At 49.2% G+C, this 25,450-nt stretch overlaps 1 protein-coding gene across 1 annotated transcript in view; it reads right to left on the reverse strand.

Annotated features, from left to right (window-relative positions):
- Positions 1-14,782, reverse strand: part of CDRT4 (CMT1A duplicated region transcript 4) — a gene marked incomplete at both ends in the record, with an annotated part of 34,710 nt that extends 19,928 nt beyond the window's left edge. Inside the window, 3 exon segments of the mRNA XM_081162052.1 lie at positions 3,106-3,184; positions 7,077-7,182; positions 14,541-14,782. Of these exon segments, the coding sequence (XP_081018178.1) occupies positions 3,106-3,184; positions 7,077-7,182; positions 14,541-14,782 (427 nt within the window).
- Positions 14,783-25,450: the final 10,668 nt, after the last annotated feature.

Here is a 25,450-nt window from a genome sequence, read left to right on the forward strand (position 1 = left end):
CATCATCATCAGTGATTTTTTTTCATCGTGTCGTAAATGACCCACGCAAATCCTTGGCCCCGCCTTCCTTGACCTACCCGCCTCCTTTAAGATGGGGTAACACAGCGCCTAACACGGGCCTTCCTCTCAGTCTCCACCGCTCGCTCCGGTGGTCCGTCCACTCTTCTCATCATTGCCAATACGGCACTGCACCCACAGTCCCACCTGTGGGCACCCCATTCCGCCCCAGCCCACCCTCCCCGCTCCCTCCCGCAGCAGGCCCCGCCGCAGGCCCCGTCAGCCCGCCCACTCTCCCTTCCTCCCTGTCACCCCTTCCTGCCCTCACTTCCCGCCTTCTGTTTCAATTCCACGGCCTCCCCTTATCATCTCTCCTAAGGCCCTGGAGCCTCATCCCAGCCCCGCGTGACCGAGCCCGGGACGCGTGACACCGGCTGACGGGCTCCCCTGAGAGGGCAGCGGGGGCAGAGCGCCCGCCGGCGGGCTCGAGGGGAGAGGAGCCAGCTTCTGCGGGCGTGCTACCCACGGGTGCAGCCTGAGCACCTCACCTGTGCTGATTTAATCCGCACCAGACCCATACGCATTAGATGCCGTATGACCCCCGGTTCACGAGAAAGGAAACTAAAGCCCACAGGGACGGTCCACAGCGCGTCCAAGGTGCCCCGAGATTTTCCCTCAGGCTGTCCAGCTGCAGAATCCTTTAGTTTCATGTTCCACGCTCTTGCTCCTCTATCTCAGTCTGTCGACATGACTAGCCCACCCCACTACCCCCTTTTCCAAGACTTTTCACTTTCCTGCTCCCCAAACAACTATTTCAAACCACCTCGTGACCCCTTCTCCCTCTCCCTCGACCCTGATGTCCTTGCCTCACCTACCTTGGGGGACACCCAAGAATCCATCAGGAACCCCCTTCTCTCCCCACCACCACCCTGCCCTCCCTCCCCCCTGCTGGAGGAGCTGTCCCTGTTCTTATCAAAGACACCTCTCCCTCGCACCTCACACCCCTCCCCTCTCACCTTCCGAGAAGCAGTGGCCCTGGACAGAGCCGGCCACCCTCATGTTCTTCAAACGCGTTTCTACTTGGTTTCCATGACACCGCAGGCACCTATGTTCCTCCGTTACTTACCACCCTTCTTCTCAGTCTTTATTGGTGATTTCCCAGCTCCCTTCCTTTTTTTTTATCTCCACCAGCCCCCCGGGTGACATCAGTCAGTTCGATGGCTTTACATCCCATCTATTTGCCAAATCTTAATTCTAGCCTGATCCCTTCCCCAAAGTCCAAATTTATATATCCAACCGTGATCCGTGCATCTTCATTTGTATAGTATCTAGTAGGATGTCAAACTTCTCATGGTTTAAACAGAACTAATGACCTTACCCCCTAATATGTTGCTCCCCGGTCTTTCCCATCTCAGAGAGAGACACTATCCTTCAGCAAACTGCCTCATTCAAAAATCTAAATTGTCTTTGCTCCCTCTTGCATCTTCACTTCAGGTAGCCAGTCCATCGTCCCCCACCACCCTCTGCATCTCCATTCTCATCCAAGACGTCAACAGCTCTCCTTGGCCTACCAAATACCTGCCAGGTGGCCGCCTTGCTTCCACCCTTTCCCTTTCCATTCCTTCTCCACATAAATCAAATCACTCTTCTACCAAGACTCCGAAAGCTTCCCATTCCATTTAAGATACATTGCAAATTCCTTACTTGGCCTACAAAGCTCTGCTTGACTAGCTCTGGCCTGTCCTTGTAGCCTTAGCTGGTGACACTCCCACCACTCCCCACATCAGCCACCTTGGGCTTTGTCATCCCACACACACCAGGCTTGTCCCCATGGCAGGGACCGTCTCCAGCACGTCGCTCTGCCTAGATGCACCTTTCCCTAATCTCCATAGGGATGGGCCATCTTATAAGTAGCCTGAATGTGGGTTCTTCAAGGAGGCCTCTCACCACTGCCTGATGGAGCTGCCAGTCGCTATCGTAGTTCTCTGCATAGAACTATTTTCAACTGGCATTTCTCACGATTTTCTCATTTGTTTATTTTCTCTTAACCAACTAGAAGTTAAGTTACCTAAGAACAGGCATCTCACTGATCCCGTTTGCTGCCCTGACCCCAGGCCCGTGGATCAGAACCAGCAGATGAACAGATGTTGCTGCAGTTGCCACAGCACCGCCCCTGGAGCTGCCAAGGAGGCTGGGGACCCGGCTTCAGGCAGCCACACACTGTGGGACACGGAAACCACGGACTAGCTGGCTGACAGAAGCCCTAGTGATGAAGGTCAACTGGCAGAAGGTGGGCATTCTCCTAATAAACATGAAAAATAAATATAACTAATGGAGTGGCCTGGGTTCAGTCCTGGCACTGTCACTTACCACTTTAAGTGGGCAAATCACTTCCTCCCTTTCCCTTCTCCCCCCCCCCCCCCGTCAGCTGTAACTTTCCCCATCTGTAACATGGGAATGACATGCCTCCTTTGCAGGATGATTGTGAAGATTGAATAATTTATGAGACTCTGCCTGTGAAGTGGCCAGAAGAGCAAGAGGGCAGCAACTTAGAGCCACAACAGTCCAGGCTTCAGGCTTCATCGTAGGTGAAGGGCACCCTGTCTGATACGAAAAGTCCCTGGGGCTTAAATGAACTGGATTCAAACTCCACTTTTCCTCTGGGCCTCCATGTCCATCCCACTGGTCCAGTACGTGCACCACTCCCACCAGACAGGGCCAGGTCCTACCCCACCAGAGGCAGCACTGAGCATCTTCCACTTGCTAGTGGATGTCACTGCCCCTTCACATGTGTGTTTTCTTCCCTCTGAATGACTCTAAATTTAGATGTGTGGCCTCTGCCCTCTAGTCCCTTTATCTCTCCTTCCAGAGCTGCTCCGATGATCTCTGACAAGCCTTTGGGAAGGCCGGCCAGCCTCCAGGTCGGCTTATCCATGGGACCGTCTATCCCATTGTGTTATTATGTTTCTTGCTTGGTCTCCCTCTCCCCTGCCCCCTGAAACTGTTTCTTAAGGCTCAGAGCAAGATAATTAAATTCCAGTCAACTCTTAGCCCACAAGTTGTCTACTTTGAGGACTAATTATAGTCCAAACCCAAGGCCAGACTTACCTCGCTCTGATCTCCTCTCGGGCTCTCTTCTGTATGGAAGCTTTTGTAGGTCCCTGGTGAAGCTTATTTCACTATGTTTCTGAGAAAAATAGAATGAGGAAGGTAAACTGGCAAAATATAATATAACTTTAGATAGTTTTGGGGGAAATAGACAGTTAAATATATAGGAAACTGTTGCCTATGGTTAAAAGAGAAAATAGTAATTATCAATTCCCCAGAGGTCAAGAAAGAGGTCTTTTGAAATTGAGAAGAGATATTTAGTTACTGGTTTCAAATGAATCTTTCTAGGCACAAATACACACGAGTAGCGAGTAGCGAGTAGCATACAATGAAACATAACTACCAGCCACGCACAAAATATGTGTTGCTAACATGCCAGGGGTTGAAGTCCTGACAAAGGAGTTTCTGTTGAGTCAGAAGTCAAATTAAACAAGGCGGGCTGTGGTGCGTCTCGCTGGCACAGCGGCGAGATGCAGCGAATCTTTGTCGTGGGGCGTCCTCTCCCTGGCAGGGCCTGGCCTACAAGGTCCACCTTCGTGCCTCGCTGCAGAAAACCAGCTCGCTCCTTGCTGCTCTTGTGTTTCTGTGATGTTATTACATATGTAGTTCAACATCTCGAGAGGGCAACTAGTAAGAGAGCTAGCCAAAGTTCCTAACAAGGGAAAGCTGCCAATTCAACAATTGTTTGGAGTAAAGTGTAGCGTAAAATTAAGAGCATGTGTTCAGTACAGGCCAACTGCCGCTTAGCTGTGTGAGCGGAAATGAGATACTTAAACTTCCTAAGTCTTATTGCTCCCATCTGTGAAGTAGGAACAATAATAGGAACTACCCGTGGGCTGCTGTGAGGATTTTTGTCATGAGATAATTCACATAAAGCATGGAGCCCAGGGCCTAGGCGTGTGGTGAGAGCCCACTGGCCGGAGTGCTATCGACACTGCTGTCTGGGACTGTGATAGCCTCCAGGGCGCCAAACAGCACGTCTGACTTTCCGGCTGGAGAAATTAGTAGCAAAATGCATCTCACCAAAAACAGGTCAATAAGTTGAAGATCGGGAAAGAGTAAAGATGGGCTCAGGGGGCCCTGCAACACAAATGCTGCCACACTGCTGCCCCCACGGCTCACCACCCCACCCCACCCACCCCACCCCACTTTTCAGATCCCAATAGCCCTGTTTGTACCACTAGACCCTCCTCCACTCACCAAAAGGAGACCCTCTGCAGAGCATCCTTGACCTTGAGCAGCCTGAGGCCTCTGTGTTCACTTGCAGACACATGTTCATATGCACACAGAGCCCTGAGCGGGACATATGAATATTCCCTGCGAGTCTATGAAGCACACTCTCAGCGTGCATGGACATGTGCGTGCACGCACACACACACACACACACACACACACACACACACCCTGTGTAACTAACTCTCAGAGTCAACAGCCGGGTCTTCTGTGAAGCCTCCAGCTTCGACACCTGTCCCAGCTGAGCTCTATTTCTCTTCTCAGGTCACTGCAGCCTGGTCTAAATGATTTAATGTGTGAAATTGGGCCAAAAAGTCTCGCCAAATTCCTCCTGGGAATAATCTGGAAGCTTAGGTTTGCAAGGAGTGTGAAAGGGGGTGTAGGGAGGAGCACAGGACTTGGAGTCAAGAGAGCTGCTTTGAAAGTCAGCTTCACCTTTTTGTCTAATCTCAAGCAAGTTACTTAGTGTTTTTGAACCTCGGTTTCCTCGTATGTGGGATGAGAAACATCCTGCCTCAAAAGATGTTATGATGATCCATTAATTCAGATAAAAGTACTTCATGACCCCCCTGGCTGGGGGCTCAGTGGGTTGGAGCAACGTCCCATGCACCAAAAGGTTGTGGGTTCGATTCCTGGTCAGGGCACATACCGAGGCTGTGGGTTTGATGGCAACCGATCGATCTCTCTTAGAAGTTTTCAGGATGCTATGACAACAAAGTTCCAGGGAGTGAACATGGAACTCCGTCCCTCTGTCCGTCACAGCCGGAGGGAGGCAGCCTCTGAGACGCCCCACGGGCCCCCCTCCTAGTGCTCACAGTCTTGTGAAACCCTCCCCTTGCGCATTCGACTTCTAACAAGTTGAATACGGAAAAAGCAGCAGGATGCTACTTCAGGGGTTAAGTTGCAAAACATGTGGAGTTCCATCTTGAACCCTCTCTCTCTCCCCAACACATTTGTTCTGCGGGAAGCCGGCTACTATACAATGAGCTGCCCTATGGAGAAGCCCAGGTGTCAGGGAACTGGGGAGGTTTCCAGCCAACAGCCAGCCAGGATCTAAGGCCCTTCGCGTAACAGGCTGTGAGGTCTTACTCTTGCCAATCGTTGTGTGAGTGTGGCAGTGGATCCTCCTGCAGTTGAGCCTCCAGATGGGCTCACAGCCCCAGCCAGAACCATGACTGTCCCCCCTGCAGAGATGCAGCAAGTCACACCCAGATTCCTGGCACACGGGAATTAGAACGTTTGCTTCAAACAACTGAGTTTGGGGTAATTTGTTACACAGCAAGAGAGAACTGACACAGGCCCTCCCCGGACACTCAGAGGAAGCTCCAGCCATGAGCCTGGGCAGAGGAGGCTTTGCACCTGCCAGCAGTGGGAGCCACTCCACTGAGCAACTACTCCTCTCACTGCACTCCCATCTCTCGAGAGCAATAGCACTGCTACTTGAAGAAGAGAACCTACATAAATAAAGAATTAATGGCTGCAAAATATAAAAACATGGGGCCACCATGTAACAGTCAATTCTGAAAAGGCCACTTTGAGGCAGCAAACATGCTGATTAGGCAGAAGGCTCGGGTTGGAGGGAGGGAGGGACAGTGTGAAGGGGACTCAGAGGTGATGCTAGGTGCTTGCTTCCCACACTATTTGAGGGGTATAGAAAGCTGAAATCTTAGTGGTTTGTTTTTAAAACCAAGTAAAAATATCCTTGGCATCAAAATGGCTTTGTGAAAGCAGCCAGCTCAGAATGACAAGTTCCATCAGGGGACTATTTTATGTAATCTCACTATGTAAACACTGCATGGACTCCACCTAGGTCCTGAAGGCAGGATTGCCACCCATCTCCCCTTCCTGCTTGTGCCTGCACACGCGCACACGTGCACACACATGCACACTCAGGGGCACACAGGCACACATGTGCACCGTAAGAGGGGTTCAGGAGTAGGTTCCCAGGGTCTGGGCGCACAGGGTCTAGAACGATGCGAATTTCAAGGCCCTGATCTGCCCCGCGCCACACTCCAACTTGGGCTGTTTTGATTCAAGAGGCTGAAGGGCCCTGATCAGGTGGCTCAGTGGTTGGAGCAGGGTCCTATACACTGAAAAGTCAGTCTAGGGTTCAATTCTGGGTCAGGACACATACCTAGGTTTCAGGTTCATTCCCAGGTTGGGGCGCGTACCAGAGGCAACCAACCGATATATCTCTCTCACATCAGTGTTTCCCTCTCCCTCTCCCTCTCCCTCTCCCTTCCTCTCTCTAAAATCGATAAAAACAGGTCCTTGGGTGAGGATTTAAAAAAGAGGCTGAAGGCACCTGCCCAGAGGTGGAGCTTCACCAAAAGCTCTGCAGAGCACAGGTCCTTGTGGATCCCGTGAGTTTCCCCTGAACGGTCATCAGCCAGGACAGGGTGAAGAAACTATTACGAGCAGTGGAAGCAAAGAGCACCTTTATCTTCAAAAGGATTCTATTGGTTTCCTGAAGCTCTCAGCTGTGTCTTTAAAGACACCGATGTATCAACACGCACAGGGAAGAAAGTCTCCCCAAGGCTGTGTCATTGGTCGCCTTGCTCAGCAATAAATCGCAGCAATAGTTACAGGCCCCCGCCCACAGTTCTGAGAGCTCTAGCCAGCTGTGCTGGGGCAGGTCTTCCAGCCTGATGTTCTATCCCTCCTGTCATTGGACCTCCTTGTGCCTCAGTTTCCTCCTGGGTAGAAATAAGGATTCTCAGCTCCCATCCAGCTCTTACCTCCTGGCAGCTAAAACTTCCTGGCACAGCAGCCCCAGAAACCCGAATGCACTCGTTTCCAGCACCCCACCAGACGAATTCCTCCTGAGCTCCGCTATGGGTTATACTAACAGGGAAAACACACAAGCCCGACCTCCAGAACTCAGAACTCGCTGGCTTTCACGCCCTCCACTCCCTGCCTGGCCTTCACTCCCCAACGCATTTCAAACCAGAAAAGCTGACTTTTGCTCTGGAGGTGGGAACGGCAGAAGGCACAGTGAGAGTTCCGAGTGGAGACCACAACAGACCCCTCCCGGGCACGGAGCCCAGAGAGCCGGGGGCGCTGTCTTTCCATCCACCGCATGGAAATTCCAGACCGAAGGTGCCCAGCGGACCTGGCTTCCATCGCCCTGCCAGCTGCCATTGGCCTGGGTCTGTCCTGCTGCAACTGCAGCTGGAGCCAGGAATCTGGAAGAATTTAACACCCCAGTGGTCAGACACAGGAAAACATTGTTCAGAGTAAACACTGGAATCCCTCCTCATCACCCAGGAATGTGCAGCCAGCAGGGGTGCGATTGCAGCGGCTCAGCAAAGCCTGGCTCCAGGCTCTGCCCGGGCTGCACCCTGGGGGGCCTGGGGCTCCAGAGCTGCTTTCTCCTGAGCCACGGTCAAGGCTGGGAGGCCAGCACATGGGGCTTCTTCGCGGAGGGCAGTGCTGCCGAGGCCTCCAGCTGCAACACTCACAGCTGCCCACAGGACCCGCCTGTGTGCAAAGGCCTGGCCTTGTCCCTGCCTCTGGGAAAAGCTGGAGCACAGTCCTTGGTGGAGCTGAGCAGGGCTCAGGACGCCCTGGGACTTTCCATTTCCTGTGCCTGCGGTGGGCCGTGAAAGGGGCACTTTTCCCTGAGGAAGAAAGGGGCTCTGTGTGCGTGGGGGGTGCAGGGCCTCCCCCAGAAGCCTGTACTCCACGGGCTGTGGCCACCAGCAGCCTTGGCGCCTTGACGGAGCCCTAACTAATTCCACCCCTCAGAGGCCAGGAGCCAGGCCCTGCCCCGTTTCCTCTGCCCTGGAGAGCCGAGAGCATCGCTGATTCACTGGGGGCTGCACAGCGGGTCCCAGAAAAAACTACCGGTTAAAGAACCTGTGGCACTGTCCCTCTGCCTGACCCCACCCACAAGGATGCAGGCACGAACTGAACTGCCAAAGGGTGCTGACAGTCAAAATGTGAAAACCAAACCCTGCAAGTTAGGAAGGGTTCCGGGAGAGCTCGGGGTCCACAGACGGCCACTCTGCCACGTGGGGCTCTGAGAAGAGCCCTCCAGGGGGGCTGTGGGGGAGCGTGGGGCAGCAATGCAAATCTGGGGACAGCCTGTCCCTCAGACTCTCAGCACAGCACTCACCCCTCACCTCAGAGATGAGGGGTCCACAGAGGTGTATTTATTTCACTCATTTAATCAGGAGGCAGACTTATTAAGGGCCTCCGAAGAACCAGGGAAGCCAGAGGGATGTGGGCCCTCCTCTCAGGGAGCATAGGATCTAGACAGGGGTCATCAGGGTGGTCTCAGGAGCAGCAGCAGCCTCACCTGGTAGCTGGTTAGAAATTCCTGTTCTCTGGTCCCACCCTGGCCTAAATCAGAAACTCTGGGGCGGGGCCCAGGGAGCTGTATTTTAACAAGCCCTCTCGGTGATGCTGATGCCTACGAAAGCTTGGGAAGACAGTTTAAGAGTCACCCAACCTAATGTCTCCTCCTCACTAGGTAACAGAGAAGCTGAAAGGTTAACGGTTTGCTTCAGGGAAGCTGTAGAGATGGTGCATTAACTTGCTCCCAGGTTCAGAACAGCTGTGCCCAACTGCGGTGTCCCTGGAGATGCCGATCCCAGCTTCGGAAGCACTTTTTCACACTGGCCCCCCCTTCACCGGAGGCTCCTAAACTCTACTTGAAGAAGAGGCGGGAGCCATTTCTCCACTCAGGAGCCATCACACGAGGGGAACCTCTTTTAACCTGCACATCGCAGCTTCGTCTGAAGGCTGCTCTGAGAAGACTGCTGTCTTTGGGGCACCCCTCACCTAATTCTTGGTGGCATCAGGAGAGCAAACAACCGGGCTTTCTAACTGAGCTGATTTTTAAATGAAAGTACCAACCAATGAAGTAAAATCTCATTTGTCCATTCAGCAAATGTCCATGCTACCAAACTCAGTTACCTACTTTGTATTTACCACTTAGCTTGCCTGAGCCACGGTGGCAATGGAACCAGCTGGCCACTCTCGAAACTCTGCTCTCGGCTCCGTCACCCCACGGCCTCCGGGCTCCAGCACCGCCCTGCCTGCTCTTTCAGGCTCTTTGCTGGACCCTGCTCCTCGGCTCTGTCCTGGGTGCCCATGTCCTCCCCATGCGCACACGCTCTCAGGGTGACCCGTCACTGTGCCACACTCCCACACGCCTGCAGCCTCGAACTCGTCCCTGAATTCCAGGTCTGTAGAGCGAATCCCTGGCAGGATAGCTCTCCTTGGATGTTTACAACTATCCTATTCCACACACACACACACACACACACACACACACACCACCTGCTCCTTCATTGGTCTTCCACATTTTATTAAACAGCACAACTAACAAACCATTTGCCAAAAGAAATAGGAGTCTTTTTCCACTTTCCTTCATCCTCAGCATCTAATTTACTGCCAAACCACATCAACTCAGCCTCAGAAATACAGCATCTTGAATCTATTGTTTTATCTACATTCACCCAGGATGACAACTGTTACTACTACTACTAATAATAATAAGGGCTGACGGCGTGGGTGCCCATGTTTTACATGCAGTAACTTATTGAGCCTTCCCAACAAACCTATGAGTTAAGAGCTACTTTAAGCCCCTCCTACAGAGGGTGAAACTGAGGCAAAGCGAGGACCAGTGACTTGCTCAAAGTCATACATCCCTTATGGTGGAGCCAGGGCTGGCGGTGGGCAGCTGGCACCAGGACCCATGTGACTAGACACCATGCTGCCCAGGCTGCCTCGTACCTACCGGGTGCTCTGTGGCCTCTGAGCTGGCCTCCCCACTTCCACTCTGGTCTCCACACAGTAGGTCCTCGATAACACCGTTTTTGCTCAATGTCATTTCACTATAATGTAGTTCCAGGAATACAATTCTTGTTTATATCCATTAGCCTAAAACTAATTTCATTACACACATCATTAGCTTAAAGTCACAGACCCTACCAATGGCGGTTAGGACTTATTGGACAATTTATGGTATATGCCCAACAGCCAGAGTGGCCTTTCCAAAACATGAACCAGTGCTCAGTCACTCCCCAACTTAAATATTTCCCTCAGTGGTTTCCACATAGTCCTTAGAGTGAAATCCAAACTCGAACGGTGGCTGCCTCTGTCTACCTCTCAGACCTCTCGTTCTCTCCTCTGTCTCTCCCTGTAAATCGGGGTTCAGGGAGCCTCCTGGTGTGAACACATGGATGTGCTGGGAAGGTGGCACACCTGAAAGGGGTGTGGGAGCTCTGTGCCACCCCTGACTCTTCCATGTGGCTGTTCCTGCCTTGCAGCCTTTATAATAAAGTGGTAGACATAAGCAAAGCACTTCCCTGAGTTCTGTGAGTCATTCTAGCGAATGATCAAGCTAGAGGAAGGGGTTGTGGAAGCCCGTGAACTCACAGCCAGGTTGAAGGATAGGTGGCCTCTGTACCTGAAACTAGTGTCTGAAGTGGGACAGACTTGTGGGACTGAGCCTTCAACCCATGGGGTCTACACTGACCTTGCACTGCTAGTATCGGAGTTGAGCTGAATTATAGGACACCCCATTGGTGTTTGAGAATCAGAGAATCGGTTGGTGTGGAAAACCTCACACATTTGGTGTTAGAAAAACTACATCACAGAAACGGATGTGTCAGGGATCACAGAAATGTCAAGAAACCCAAGAACTAGATGAACCCATTGGAGTTGACACCATCTAGGAGAGGAATTCCATTAAATGAGAGGGTGAGCGCCAGCACTTGGAGAGCCGTGGAGATTGTGGGGAGGAAGAAATGAAGGCGATGGTTGTAGCAACGGTCAGTGTTGGCCTGCCTGCCAGCCCTGCCCAGGGGGCAGGCACCTATTCTCACTTATTCCTCACTGTGAACCTAAGAGTGCCACCCTTCTGTAGAGAGAGAAATGAGCCTCAGAAAATCAAGCAACTTTTTGAAAGTCCTACATTTATCAGGTGGTAAGGTTAGAATTCAAAACCAAGTCAGTCTGATTCTAAAATCATCACGTTTCACTGGTACACTGTGATCATATACATGGAAACCCAAAGAAATACACAAGTAAACCATAAGAATTCATGAGTATAGCAAGGCGCTGATGTGAGAACAGCATACCAGAATCATTTACATTTCTAAATATCAGACATAGACATAAAATAAAATGTCTAAAATGATACTGTGTACAATTGCTTCAAAAATATCAAAGTTGAGAATGAATCTAACAAAAGATGTACAAATTTGCCCTACAGAGAATTATACATTATACATTATTGTAATAATATCTTTAAAATCTAAATAAATATACCATGTTTATTGTAAAAATGTCAATTCTTCTAAAATTGAGCCATAGAGTCAATATAATCTTAACTGAATTCCAACAGGATTGTCAGTAGAAACTGACAAGCTGATTTTAAATTTTATATGGACGTAAAAAGAGCTAAGGATAGAGAAGGTGATCTTGAAGATGAACAAACTTGAACATATTATGTTAGATTTCAAAACTTATAAACCCCAAGTAATTAAAACAGTGTAGAATTGGTGTAACAATAGATAAACAAATAGCATAGACCAGAAAGCTCAGAGAAGTTTCCCTATGGCTCAGCAGAACAGTGAGTGAAGGACAGTATTTTCAATAAATGGTGCTAGACCACTTGAATATCCATATGGAAAAGCAATTACATTTAACTCCTACCTTCTCACAAGATCCAAAAAATCAAGTCCAGGTGGGCTGTACTTATAAATGTTTATAATGTTAGAACTAAACAATAAAGCTTCTAGAAGATAACATAGGAAAATATCTTCATGTTATCAAGGTAGTAAAAGATTTCTTAAAGTTAAGAATTTCAGTCACTGAAAGATACCATTAAGAAAATGAAAAGGCAAGCCTCGGCATGGAAGACTTTTGCAGTCTATTAACCAAAAAGGACTTGTATACAGAATACATTTTAAAATTTTTTAAACCCTACAATCAGTTTTTAAAAGACCAAAAAATAGAAAATTGGCCGAGACTTGAATAGACTCATCACAAAAGATGCTATCCAAATGACAAAATAAACAAATGAAAAGATACTCAACCTCTAGGGAATTAGCATTAAAACCACAGTGAGAGAACACTATACCCCCACAAGAATGGCTAAATTTTTTTAAACTAACAATACCAAGTGAAGATAAGATATACAGCAATAAGAATGCCCATGAGACTGCGAGTAGGAACATAAACTGGAAAGTCTGACATCATCAACCAAAGAAAACATGCCCACTCTGTGAAAGGCAACGCCACACCCAGCTTCAGATATGTGTGTCGTGGAAATGCATGGCCAAGAATGTTTATAACTGCATTACTTGTAATAGCCCCACACAGGAAATAACCCAGCATCTACACAGATGAAATGGACAGTGGGATGGAGCAGAATGCACAGTGGTATATCCATTCAGTGGAACACTATATAGCAATGAAAATAGAAAGTGAGCCCTATGTGCAACCACGGTGAATCTCACAAACATCATATTGAGTGAAAGAAGTCAGGCAAACTATAGTGTTTAGGGTATATTTCCTCAGTGTAAATCGAGGGATGATCATCACAAATTTAGGAGAGTAGTTAAGTCTGAGGATTAGAGAAGAGGTAAGCAACGGGGGGAGATGGGAGAAGGTCGGGGGCTAGCAGTGCCCCACTTTCTGACATGAGGGATTACTACTAGGTGTCCACTTTTGATAAATCACAAAGATGTAAGCTCTATGTCTTTGTGCACTTGATATAATTTCACATTGAAAACATCTAAGATATAAGGATGGTAGGGCTGGGAAAGGGAGTGGAAAGCGTGGGAAGAATTAAAGTAAAAGCTGCTCAAAGGGTGGAAATGGAAGATTGTGTAGAAGAGTTGTTGGTTGTTACTTGTAACCCAGCCATTACAGGAAGGGGTGTGAGTGTGGTGAGTGTGGACAGGAAGGGGTGTGAGTGTGGTGTGTGCATGTGTATGTGTGAGTGTGGGTGTCTGTGTGTGAGGTTATGGGGGTATGTATGTGTGTATGTGAGAGGGTGTGGGTACGCATGGAATGCGTGGGGGGGGTGGGAGGGGTGTATGTGTGCGAGTGGTGTCTGTGGGTGGGTATGTGAGTATGTATTGGTGAATTGGGTGTGGGTGTGAGTGTGTGGGTGTTGGGCGAATGTATGCAGGTGTGAATGAGTGTGTGTATGTGTGTTTAGGTGGGGAGGGTGTATGTGAGAGAGAGATTCTCTTTAGCATCAGTGAGGAGACTTGGACTGAGGGTAGGGGAAGAAGAGGAGACAAAAGATCGGGTGTGGTGGGAAAACAAGGGGCAACGGGGTGGGGAGGGTTCCAGCCTTTGAGTGCGAGTGACCTAATGGGCCGTAGGGCCAGGCTGGGGAACACAGTGTGTGCGGATGCACTGCAGGCAGCCTGCACCTACCAAAGACCTGGCCATCAGCCAGGCTTGAGGCTGTAATTAGCAAACTGGCCCGGTCTCTCGAAGGCCAAAAGTGTCTAAGGCCAGAATAAAATCATTCTTTCCCATGTTCCTAAAAACATTAAGAATTACAAAGGTAAAAGGAACATTTATTTTAGAAATAAACAATGAATATTGAAAATCAAAGTAGGCCAAGTATTTCCCAGGCAGCAGGGCTGACCTCCTGGCTACACATTCCTAGTGTCTGGTTTCAACTCACTGTAACCTGGCAAACCTCTCTTCCTTTCGAGCTGATTTCCTGGCACATTCCGCACAGCTTCCCCTTGGGGAGCTTTGGATTCACTCCCCACCCTGTCACATACTGCAGGTCACAGACATGAGGTTGGCCTATTCCACTTAAAGTACCTCCTTCTCAGCACCTCCCTTGGAGCCTGCCTACCTCTCCTGTCATCAGAGATGTGGTGGCCTGAGGAAAACTGGGACTGGGGAAGTTGCTGAAGTCCTGGGGAAGAAATAGCACGAAGGTCAAGCGGGGGGCCAGTAGCTGGTGGAGAAGTCTGAACTGAGATGCAGAAGCTGACTGAAGTTTGAACAGTGAAGGGCCAAGTCAGGAGCAGACAAATCAATATAGAAGGTCAGACACACAGCAAAGTCAGGGGTCAGACAGGGCCAGGAACCATCTAGGAATATGGCATGGGAGTTCAAGCTTGGACCTTGGTATCAGATGGTGCTGGATTCAAGTCCCAGCTCTGGAATTTGCCACCTGTGTAACTTTGGGCTAGTTACTGACTTCTCTTGACCTCATTTTTCTCTGGTAAAGTAGGGATTGGATGGGCATGAGGATAAGCATGAGCATGGGGGTTGGCATGGGCAAGGGGATGGGCATGGACATGGGGATGGGCATGGGGATGGGCATGGGGATGGGCATGGGGATGGGGATGGGGATGGGCAAGGGGATGGGCATGGACATGCGCATGGGCATGGGGATGGAGATGGAGATGGGCATGGGGATGGGCATGGGCATGAGGATGGGCATTGACATGGGGATGGGCATGGGCAGGGTGAGGAGATGGGTTTGGGAACAAGGACGGGCAGGGACATGGGCATAGGCAGGGATGAAACCCATGGGTTAGGCAAGCTTTTGAGTGTGACTGATACATCTATGTCCCAGTGGATCCCTGGCATGAGTCACATGAGGAAATGAACATACTCGTGTGCATGAGTAATGATGTTAGCCTCACAAGAGTGTCTCTGCCTTCTCAAAACTTGCTTACTCTGCCTGCTCCTTTGCTGGTAGAGTTCATTCTCGACAGTGACAGCACTGATGCTGGGGGTCTTTGCTAGCTCCAAGCTTGGTAACCATCCTGGGATGGAGAGCAGTTGTGCTAATATCCATTTTCTGCTCCTGACCCCACACTCCTTCAGCCTCTCCCATACAGCCTCACTCCCTCCTCCTATCCAGCATTGCCAAGTGTCCCTCTCCTCCGTCCCCTCCCTTTCTGCTTTCAAATATTCCCAAGTCTCTTGCTCCTCTGAAAAATTCTTCCCTTGACCCCAAGCTTCCTGACTTCTATTTTTCTCCTTTTCTCTACCAAAATTCCCCAAAGAGTGGCCTGGACCAGCTGCTGCTCTTTCCACACTCCCCACTGCCTGGCAGCCTGGTGTCCATCCTCAGAACTCTGACAGTCACTAGGCAGGAGGGAGCAGAGGGCACAGTGCTCAAGGGCCTCTAGAGAGTGGGTGTGCAGGCACACACATACGGAGACACACACATAAACACATGTGTACACACACACAGACACACATGCACAGAGACACTGCCACACAGGCACGCAGGCACACACAGAGACACACAGAAAGACATACACAGATACACACAGAAACACAAATAAGCACAAACACACATATACACTCAGGCACACACAGAAACACACAAATACACATAAGAACATACACACGAAAACATGCACACACAGAAGCACATGTACATATGTGCACATGAACATGCACACACAAGTGCACACATGGAAATACACACACAAACACAATCACATATACACACAGAGACACACACAAACACATGCAGAAACACTGACACACAAACACAAGCACACACAGACACATCAGAAACACGCACAGACACACACACTAACCCATCCAATATGGCAACCAGAGGGCTCTTGGTTTGATTAGAGGAGACAAGGAGGAAGCTGCAGACCACCCACTGCTCAGTCTGAGGACTCCAGATCTCTGATGGTGGCAGCCCCAGGAGAACAAAGTGAGGATGCTAGAAATGCCACATGTACAGCAGATCCAGGTTTATGGAGCCCAAAAATCTCACATCCAGAGAGGAGCCCATTTTTGCACCTGCTCAACTGCCAGCTGTAAGCACTTGGAAGACACTGAGAGAGGGAAATGCTTGTCAGGAGGCCTGGAGGAAGACTATGACTCCAGCACCCAGAAGGTCAACACAAGACACACACACGTGCATGCACACACCCATGCACAGAAGCACAAATACACAGAAACAGGAGCCAGCTCTCTCCACAGCCATTGACCCCCTTCCAGATATGGAGCAGATCTGAATCTGAACCCAGAACTCTGGCTTCCCATGTTCCTGCCCTTCCTCGCCTTTCTATTTCTCTCATGCTGACTTGATGAAGCCCAAACAAGTGCCAAACTAGAGCTGCCAGCACAGAGTGGCCTCTGGGGTCTCTGAATGCTAGAAACACCACCCTAGGGTAGAGATGGGGAGAAGGGGAACACCTCCTGACCCATAAAACAGAGTTACCTCTCCTCTCCTCTCCCCATCTACACTGCAGTGCCTTCATTGATCATACAGTTTATGAACTGTTCTTATTTACTGACACTTTTTATTCCCTGTTCTTAATTTGAAAGAAGCAACTTGAATTTCATTATTACTTTTTTTAAAAATCTACTGTTCATGTGGCTGTTGATCAACTTCCCTAGATGTTCCTATAGTTGCTTAATATAAAAGGCACTTACCAGTGCTAGCTCAATACTTCCTTGGTGCTCAGCTCTGTCCAGACACCAGGCATCTTGGGGGAAACTCAATCTGACCCCTTGCCCCCACCATCCAGGAAGAAGTATGGGTATATTACATGTGTGTGTGTTGGTTTGTTTTCCTGTTTAAGTAGAGTTGTCCCTCTGACTGCACTGTAGGATCACCTGACTGTTTCTAAAAAACAAGCCCTCTGCAGATAGTTCATCAGAATTGGGGAAAGATTCCAAAATGGCAGCAGATTAAGTGGAAGCTACACTGACACTCTCCCAGGACCAAACTGGAATTACAACTAAAATATAGAAAAGCCATTTTGAATAATCAACTGCAACTGAAGATGAGCTAAAGAGCACCCTCATAACCAAGGAGGAAAAGTGGAGACCACATGGAGACTGGTAGGAAGTCCAGAGGCACGAGAGGGCTGGCTGGGCTCCCACAGCCAGTAGCTGAAGGTCCAGAAGGATACCTCAGCTGTGGGGGTTCCCACTGAAAACTCTGGGATCTAAACCACAAGCTGGGCTGCCCAACCCAGAGCACCAGAACTGAGAGAGGTGCCCATATAACATCTCGCTGTGAAAAACAGCAGGGTTTCTGTCTGCCAGGAAGAGACAGTTAGAAATGCAGGCACCCTCCTAAAGGGCCAATACACAAAATTTTCAGGTGCAGCCATTCACCTTGGGCTCCAGCAGAGGGAGGGCAGAGTGGACAAGTGTTGTGTGAGGAGAATCCAGGGTTAAAGGTTCTGGGGATAGAGCTCAGATTCCTGTGCTGAGTCATTCCCCAATACTACAGTGGACATCTTTTTCAGGCAGACCTTTACCATCAAGGCAGATTTTGCTCTCCCACCCTATTGGAAAACCTCTCACCCCACCCTGTGGAGTTTATGCCTTGTTGTGGTCTATAGTCTGAGGTTCATAAAGAAACTAACAGCCTGCAGGCAAAGGTGGATCACTGGGTGCTTTGAGTCTTTGCCTGATCTGCTTCTGGACTGAGAGCTTGGAAAAGCAGACATTGTTGTGCATCTTGGTCCTTTCCAAATGCACCCAGCCCAGCAGAGGGAGCCACAAGCTTTGGATCACTGAGAGCTCCAAACAAGTACTCAAGGCCAGTCACAAACAGCATCTGACATTAACCTGCACCAGAGACCATCCAAAAAGACTGCGAGTCCTAGCAGATATACCTAATACATAGAAACAAACCCAAACAGGCAGCCAAAATGGGGAGACAAAAAAAACAAGCCCCAATGAAAGAAAAAGAGAATTCTCCAGAAGAAATAAATGAAATGGAGATAAGCAACCTGTCAGATATAGAGTTCAGAATAATGATTATAAGGATGCTCAACAGCATGAGAAAATATGTGAAAATTAGGAAATAAATTAAGAATGCCATAGCAGAAATAAAGAATACATTGGAAAGAATAAACAGCAGGTTACAGGAAGCTGAGGATCAGATCAGCAAATTAGAAAACAGGGGAGAAAAAAAATCACTCAACCAGAGAACCAAAAATAAAAAAAACAATAAAAAAAAAAACAGGAGAACAGCTCAGCCAGCATGGCTCAGTGGTTGAGCATCAGCCTATGATCCAGGAGATAGAGGTTTGGTTCTCAGTGAGGGCACATGCCTGGGTTGTGGGCTCAATCCCCAGTGGCATGCAGGAGGCAGCTGATCAATGATTCTCTCATCATTGATGTTTCTATCTCTTTCTCTCCCTCTCCTTTCCTCTCTCTGAAATCAATAACAATATATTTAAAAGAAAACAAAAACAGGAAAACAGGAGGACAGCTTAAGGAAGCTATGGGACAACATGAAACATAACAATATCACATCATAGGAGTACCAGAAGATAAAGAAAGTGAACAATGGATAGAGAACATGCTTGAAGAAATAATGGCAGAAAATTTCCCTAACCTGATCAAGGAAAAAGTCACACAAGTTCAGGAGGCACAGGGAGTCCCAAGAAAGAAGAACCCAAAGAGGCCCAAGCCCAGACACATCATAATTACAATGCCAAAAATAAAGACAAAGAGAGAATCTTAAAGGCAGCTAGAGAAAAGCAATCTGTTACCTACAAAGGAATTCCCATAAGGCTGTCAGCTGATTTCTCATCAGAAACCCTGGTAAACGTATATGCACCTAATATAGGAGCACCTAAAGATATATAAAAAACTTTTGAAGGACTTTAAGGGAGAGATGGACTGCAATACAGTCATAGTTGTGGACTTTAACAACCCCCTGACTTCACTGGATAGATATTCCAGACAAAATACCAACAAGGAACCTGACTCTTAATGACACACTAGATCAGATGAATTTAAGTGTCATTTACAGAACATTTCACCCCAAAGCTGCAGAATACACATTCCTCTCAAGTGCACACGGGACATTCTCAAAGACAGACCACATGTTAGGACACAAAACAAGTCTCTACAAGTTCAAGAAGATTGAAATTATATCAAGCATCTTCTCGGATCACAATGGCATGAAATTAGAAATCAACTACAGTAAAACACTCAAAAACTTTCAAACACATAGAGGATTACAGGATCTCACTCAGATCCAGAGACATAGAAGCATGGAACAGACTGACGAATCTCAGAGGGAAGGCGGGGGTTGGTGGGTGGGTGGGGAGAGATTAACCTTAGACCTTATATGCATATATACACAAACCCATGGACATAAGCAATAGTGTGGAGAAAGCCTAGGGGCAGCAGATGCTGGGTGGAGGGGACCAATGGGGGGAAGAGGGGGACATCTGTAATACTTTCAACAATCAAGATAATTTTAAAAAAAAAAAAAAGAAAGAAAGGAAGAGATTTAGAGGAGGAATAAATAAAAATAAAACAAAATCAAGATTTGGGGAGCTGAAGCCTGGCAGCAGGATGCCTCAAGCAGAATCAGAACCATGGAAGGAAGTGCCGGACTCTGGGATCCTACACAAGCAGAGGGCTCTGTGAAGGGCGTGGCCTCCTGCCAGGGGTCCCTGCATTTTCACCTTCGCCCTGGACTCTCCTCATGGGGATTCCGGGCACTCCCGTGTGTGAAAAGCATCCCACCCAGCCCCGTTACCTGAGAGATATCTGAGGTTCTCCTCCATGCTTCCTTCAGTACCTTGGTGGTTCTACTGCCCGGTGCTTATGTTTTGCCTGGAAATGTCCCAGTGTCCTCGACCCCACTTCCCCGTTTGTCCTTTCTCTGCTGATGCCAGCCATCCTCTCTCTGCCACTGCAGGTGGTCCAGGAGCCTGAGTCAGGGGTAAATGGGGACATTGTGACATCAGCAGTTGCCATGCACCCCTCACCTTGAATCTTCTGCCCTGTTCTCTTCCTCTGAGCCCAGCCTGACCCGAGGACGCAGTCCTCAGAGCCTGGTGCTGGGACCACCCCTGCTGCCACCAAAGTGATCGCCGTTAAGTGCTGGGCTTTAGACCAGGCGCTGCACAGGCGTGACCTCATTGGACATCTCTAACACCAAAGGAGGAAGTGAGATCATTGAGGTTACTTCATTTTAACAAACATTTATTTATCTGTGTCAGACCCGCCCAGGTACAGAGATGCCTGAGACCGGTGGCCATTCAGTGCAGGAATCACCTCGGGCCGGTTAAGACCCCGTGTGCAGGGTCCCACCGCAGAATTTCTGACTCTGTAGACCGGGGATGCAGCTCAGGAATTTGTCTTCCTACAGGCTGCTCTCAGCACTCTCCTGAAGCAAGATGCTCTTTGCATGAGCAGATGAGAGGATCGCTGTCACCATAAAGCTGTTTGGAAGCAGCCCCTCCCTTCCCTGGCCTGGCCTAGTTTGCAATGGGGCTCATGTGCGCCAACCTCACCTGCAGCCCCAGCTCTGAAAACTCCTCCAGGACTCGAGGAGGCCTGGGCAGAGCAGGCCGGGAGTGTGGCCTAATCATCGCCGGTGTCAACTCGGGACGGCATCTAGGAGCCAGGCAGGATTTCTCCATTAGAGTCATCGCACCCGGCTGGTAACTCCTCTGAAATATCTCTCCCTGACCATTGTCTTGGTGCCGCTCACCAGCTAGTCCCTGCTCGTAGCCTGCCCACTAGGAATCTGAAGTGCCCTGGCCTCTCTGCCGCCAAAGCCAGCACTTATCCTCCTGACGTTCCAGCAGCTCCCGGTCGTCTCCTCTGCTTCAGGGTTCTCTGGAACCTGGAGAGAGGTGGTCACCGGGAAAGGCCCAGGACCGGAAGGCAGAAGATCTGTCTCTTTCTGGTACTGTTATCACATAGTGGTAAGAAAATGCACCCCAAATGTTCCCCAACACGAATCCACCTTCCCTGAGTGCCTGGTGAGCCAGAGCCCTCAGACCCTCCTCGCCACTGTGCTTCTTCCCTCCAGTCCTGTCCATTCCCAGTTCAGTGCCACACTCCCTTCGAATCTCTCTCTATAACCCCTCTGCCTGCCAGTGGGGCCGAGCCTCTGGTCTCCTCGGGCACCATGAAAGACACTCCAAGCAAGGACGGAGCACACTCGGCCGGACTCTTTGGAGATGTGGGAGCGCATGCATGGCCAGGGCAGGAGGCGAGGTCTGGCAAGGGTCTGTGTTCTCTCCAGGCAAGTGTAGAGAAAATTGTGGACGTCTTTGTGCGCATAGCCAGGGGCAAGGAGATCTGAAGTGTGGGGATGGCAGCTGACCTACCCCAGGGTTTCACAACAACCTTCGAAGCTGCAGCCATAAAGCCCTGTGTGGCTGGAAGTGACTGGGAGCTGCTTGTAGGTCTAGTGCTGCGGTGCACAGGGCCCCAGCTGGGAGCCAGACCCCTGGAACCACTGTTTAGAGAGCCAGAGGGACATTTGGGGTGACATCAGCCCTGTCACCTGCCAGCACACAGATGGTGCTCTGAGAGGCCACACCGCTAAGCACGTCTGTGTCTGTGTTGTTCATGGAGAGACTCCAAGCCCTGAAAAGGAAACCTACAGCCCAAGTTACTCTCCTCCCACAGGGCTTGCTGGCCTTGCTGGCTCTAGGGAGGTGCATTTTCCCTCCTCTGGGGGCAGCAATTCCCCTGAGTCAGCATGTGATCTGGGCTCACCCAGTAGCTTTCATGGGCTGTAAGAGGGATGGGTTGCCCAAGGGTGCAACGTGGGCCTCTGTACCTCTGTAGCGCTGACCAGCCTCGAGACACCCCCAGCCTCAGGGTCTCTCAGTGTACCTCACAGCCCCATCACTGGCACTCCTTGGGACCTCCAAACAGGCAGGGACTGAGCATGCCCGTCCCTTCATCCAGGGCAGGTGAGTTACAGCGCCCTCAGGTTCCAGAGCTGGCTCTGGGTCACGCGTGCATGCACCCAGTGCCAGATACTGTCCTCAATTTGTCACGCGTTTCACTCACCCACTGTTCAGTCTTCTCCATAGACTGGTTGCGTAGGTTCTACTGTTTTAGTCCCCATTTTACAAATGAAGAAACTGGAGGCACAGAGAAGTTGAGTGACTTGCCCACGAACACAGTCACAGGTGGAATAATCAGATGTGCAAACTCCAGAACATGAGCCACTGAAAAGAGGAAGCCCAGGCCGCTCTGCATCCACCCAGTGGGAGAGCCCACTGGAGGTCCATGGCGAGCCTGCCCAGGCCCCCAGCTCCCACCTCCCAGCATGCTCTATTCTTTCCCTAGCCCCTCCCCAAGGCACTGGCTAAATGGATTCAGACATATCTCTTTGGCCTGCACACTCAGATTTTCTATGAAAACAAAAGAAAGTCAGGGTAAAATCAATGCTTTAGGTCAGAAGTTTGTCAACTCTCCCTCTGGGTCCCCAGGTTGCCTTCCAGGGTGTTAAACAACATCACACACCATCCCATCCTAGCAGGGCCCCGCATGGCCCTGCACCTTCAGCTGAGTAGGTCAGAGATGGACATGTTATCACACTACCTGGTCTTTGACCTGTGGCATGACCTGGAGCAAAAACAGGGCCGAGGCCCCTCCAGTTCTCTCGGGAACACAAATAGGAGGTAAAGAAAGAACTGGCACTTGGCAGCAGGAGCCGAAGCTGAGAGGATTCCCTGAGCAGCAGGAGGGCCACGAGGGTCATGGCAACACAGAGCAGGCCCACAGGTTACAACTTCCCCTTCCCTCTCTCATTTTGTTTCCTTATTTGTAGAAGAAACTGAGTTTTCTGCAGTCCAGATTGTGATGGTCTCATCTCCATGGTGTCCTTTAGCTATGTCTATGTTCCCTATAAATTGGCCAGAAGATCAAGAGCCTTAACCAGGCCAGTTTTGCTTTTCCAAGATGGCTTGTATCAGTAAGGATGTGATGCCCAATTGTTTCTCATTAATAATGTCAGCAGCTGTTGATGAATGTCGACTGGAAAAGGTATTAACAGGGATGGAAACCTTTTTCTGCCAAGGGCCACTTGGATATTTATAACATCATTCACAGGCCATACAAAATTATAAACTTAAAAATTAGCTATGAAAACAGCTCCTAGATTTATTGAATTTCGAGTCCCTCCTTGGCAGGGCCAGACCCAGTGATTCTGTGGGCTGTATATGGCTTGAGGGTCAGACGTTCCCCACTGCTGCCTTAGACACTTCAAATTGGCCATATTCTAATTACATCATTTCTTCATTTTTTTTAATCCAGAATGCTTCTATAAGGAGACACTTCTTGTCAGGTCTTTGGTTACACTGAGGTGCAGTTTATGGAAAAGGCAAGACAAATTCTGAATTTTCCCCCTTCATTGTTAGTTTTCAAAATGATAAACTGGATACTTTGCATGCTCCAAAAGTGACCAAAGTTACTGGTTTTGTAATGAACTTGTGATTTAAGTAGTTTTGGAGTGATTCAATCCTCTGCAGTTTGTATTCTTATGAATGCTCAAGTTGCTCCTTCTCTAGCCAGTCGGAACCTGAGTCTTTTTGACATAACCCTAGAAGTCTCTGATAGCTTCCTTGCTGTTTTTCTGATAAGCTCTCTGTGTTCACCTAGAACATGAGATAAAGAACTTTTCTTCCTTTGGTGAGGAATGGTTGGGTATAGCAGGCTTCACAGAGACACCCCACAGCTCTCTCTGGCCACATCCTTGCCCCTCCTCAGATGCTCTCCACAGGACCTTCATGCAGAGCCCCTCCCAGGAACAGCCTGCACACTTCATAACATAGCTTTTCAAGGTAGATTTCCAGAGATTCATTACTGCACTAAAACCAAGGTTATGTCCCTTAAGCGTGGGCCTGAAATTCAGGAAGGGCTCAGCTGGGCAGTTCATCTCTGATCTACATGGAATCAGCCAGGGCAGCTGGGCTGGAGAATCCATTTCCAAGATGACTTCTCCATTACATGCCTGGCATCTTGGTCTCTTTGTCTCTTTGTCTCCTCCCCCCCTTTTTTTCCTCTCTCTCTCCCATTGTATCTCATCCTCAAAGCCTCTCCATGTGGTCTGGACTCCTCACCGGCAGAGTGATCTCAGAGTAGTCACATTTTCACATGGATTCTAGCCTCTGAAAGGCAAGAAGTGGACCATAAGGCCAGCTAAGGGCTACTCCTAGAACAGCACAGTGTCACTTCAGCCACATTCTATTGGTAAGAGTCACAGCATTTCCCAGATTCAAGAAGGTGGTGAAACAGAGTTCACATTCTGGGAGAGGAATGACAAGGAAAACTTGTAGAAGAGCGTGTGTGGTAGGAGCTATTGTTGTGGCCCTGGCGGTCATTCCCACAGCACTTCTTGACTCATTCATTCATCGATGCAGCAAATAATTCCTGAGTCAGGCCAGTAACTCTTGCTAAGGACTTTATACAGACTTTCTGAGAAAATCAGAAAGGTTTGGAAACAATATCAATTTTAACTGAATTTACCTTTAATTCCCAGGTTATCTTTTGTAAATCTCATAAAAAGCAAACCTTGCCCGTCTCAGGCGAGCGCCAGTATCATCTCCTCTAGGAAGCCTTCCTTCCCTGACCTCTGTTGCAGGCACATTGTTAGCTCCCACAGCACCTTGTTCACACTAGCAGTGAAGTTCTTGCATCTGACTTGTAGCCAAGTCCACATGCATCCCAAGTAAAGATGGCATTTCCCAACCCTCCTGGCCACTAGATGGCCATGAGATGGAGTTCTGACCCATGAGTTGGAAATGTAAGTGGTAAGTGCAATTTTCAGGAAAGGTCCCTGAAAAGAGAGAGTGTGCCTGTGTCCTTTCCTCTTCTTGCTGCCTGGAACATAGGCATGATGGCTCCTGCCTCAGCTGCCTTGTATCCTGTGATGACTGGGAATAGAAGCCACACACAGCTGAGTAGCAAGACAAACAGCTCAGGTCCTTTGCTACTGTGAAGGGCACTCTCACCTCTGCACCTCCTATATCCAGGTGTTTACAGGAGGGAAAAATGAGCTTCTACTGGTTTAAGCCACTGTTTGGGATTTCCTGCCACTCACAGTTGAACCTAATCCTAGCGGATAAACACATGTGGAGCTGGGTTGGGGGTGGGGATGCAAAGCAATGTTCTTCTCCACTGAAATAAGTGCAGAACTTGTAGCTATTGGTGGGAAATACTAATTCTGAAATTTGTATTCTACTCCCCAGGCAGGAGAATGGGTACGTCAAATAGTAATATAATGGCTTCAAACTGAATGCATCTAGTGGCATTGCTTATAATGCCAAGAGTCTTGAAACAAAGTAAATGCTGGTCAAAAGGAGACTAATTAAAATATGGAGTATCCACATAATGAAAATTATTTTTT

Source organism: Miniopterus schreibersii, assembly GCF_964146895.1.
Source record: "Miniopterus schreibersii genome assembly, chromosome: 16".
Lineage (NCBI taxonomy): Eukaryota > Metazoa > Chordata > Mammalia > Chiroptera > Miniopteridae > Miniopterus > Miniopterus schreibersii.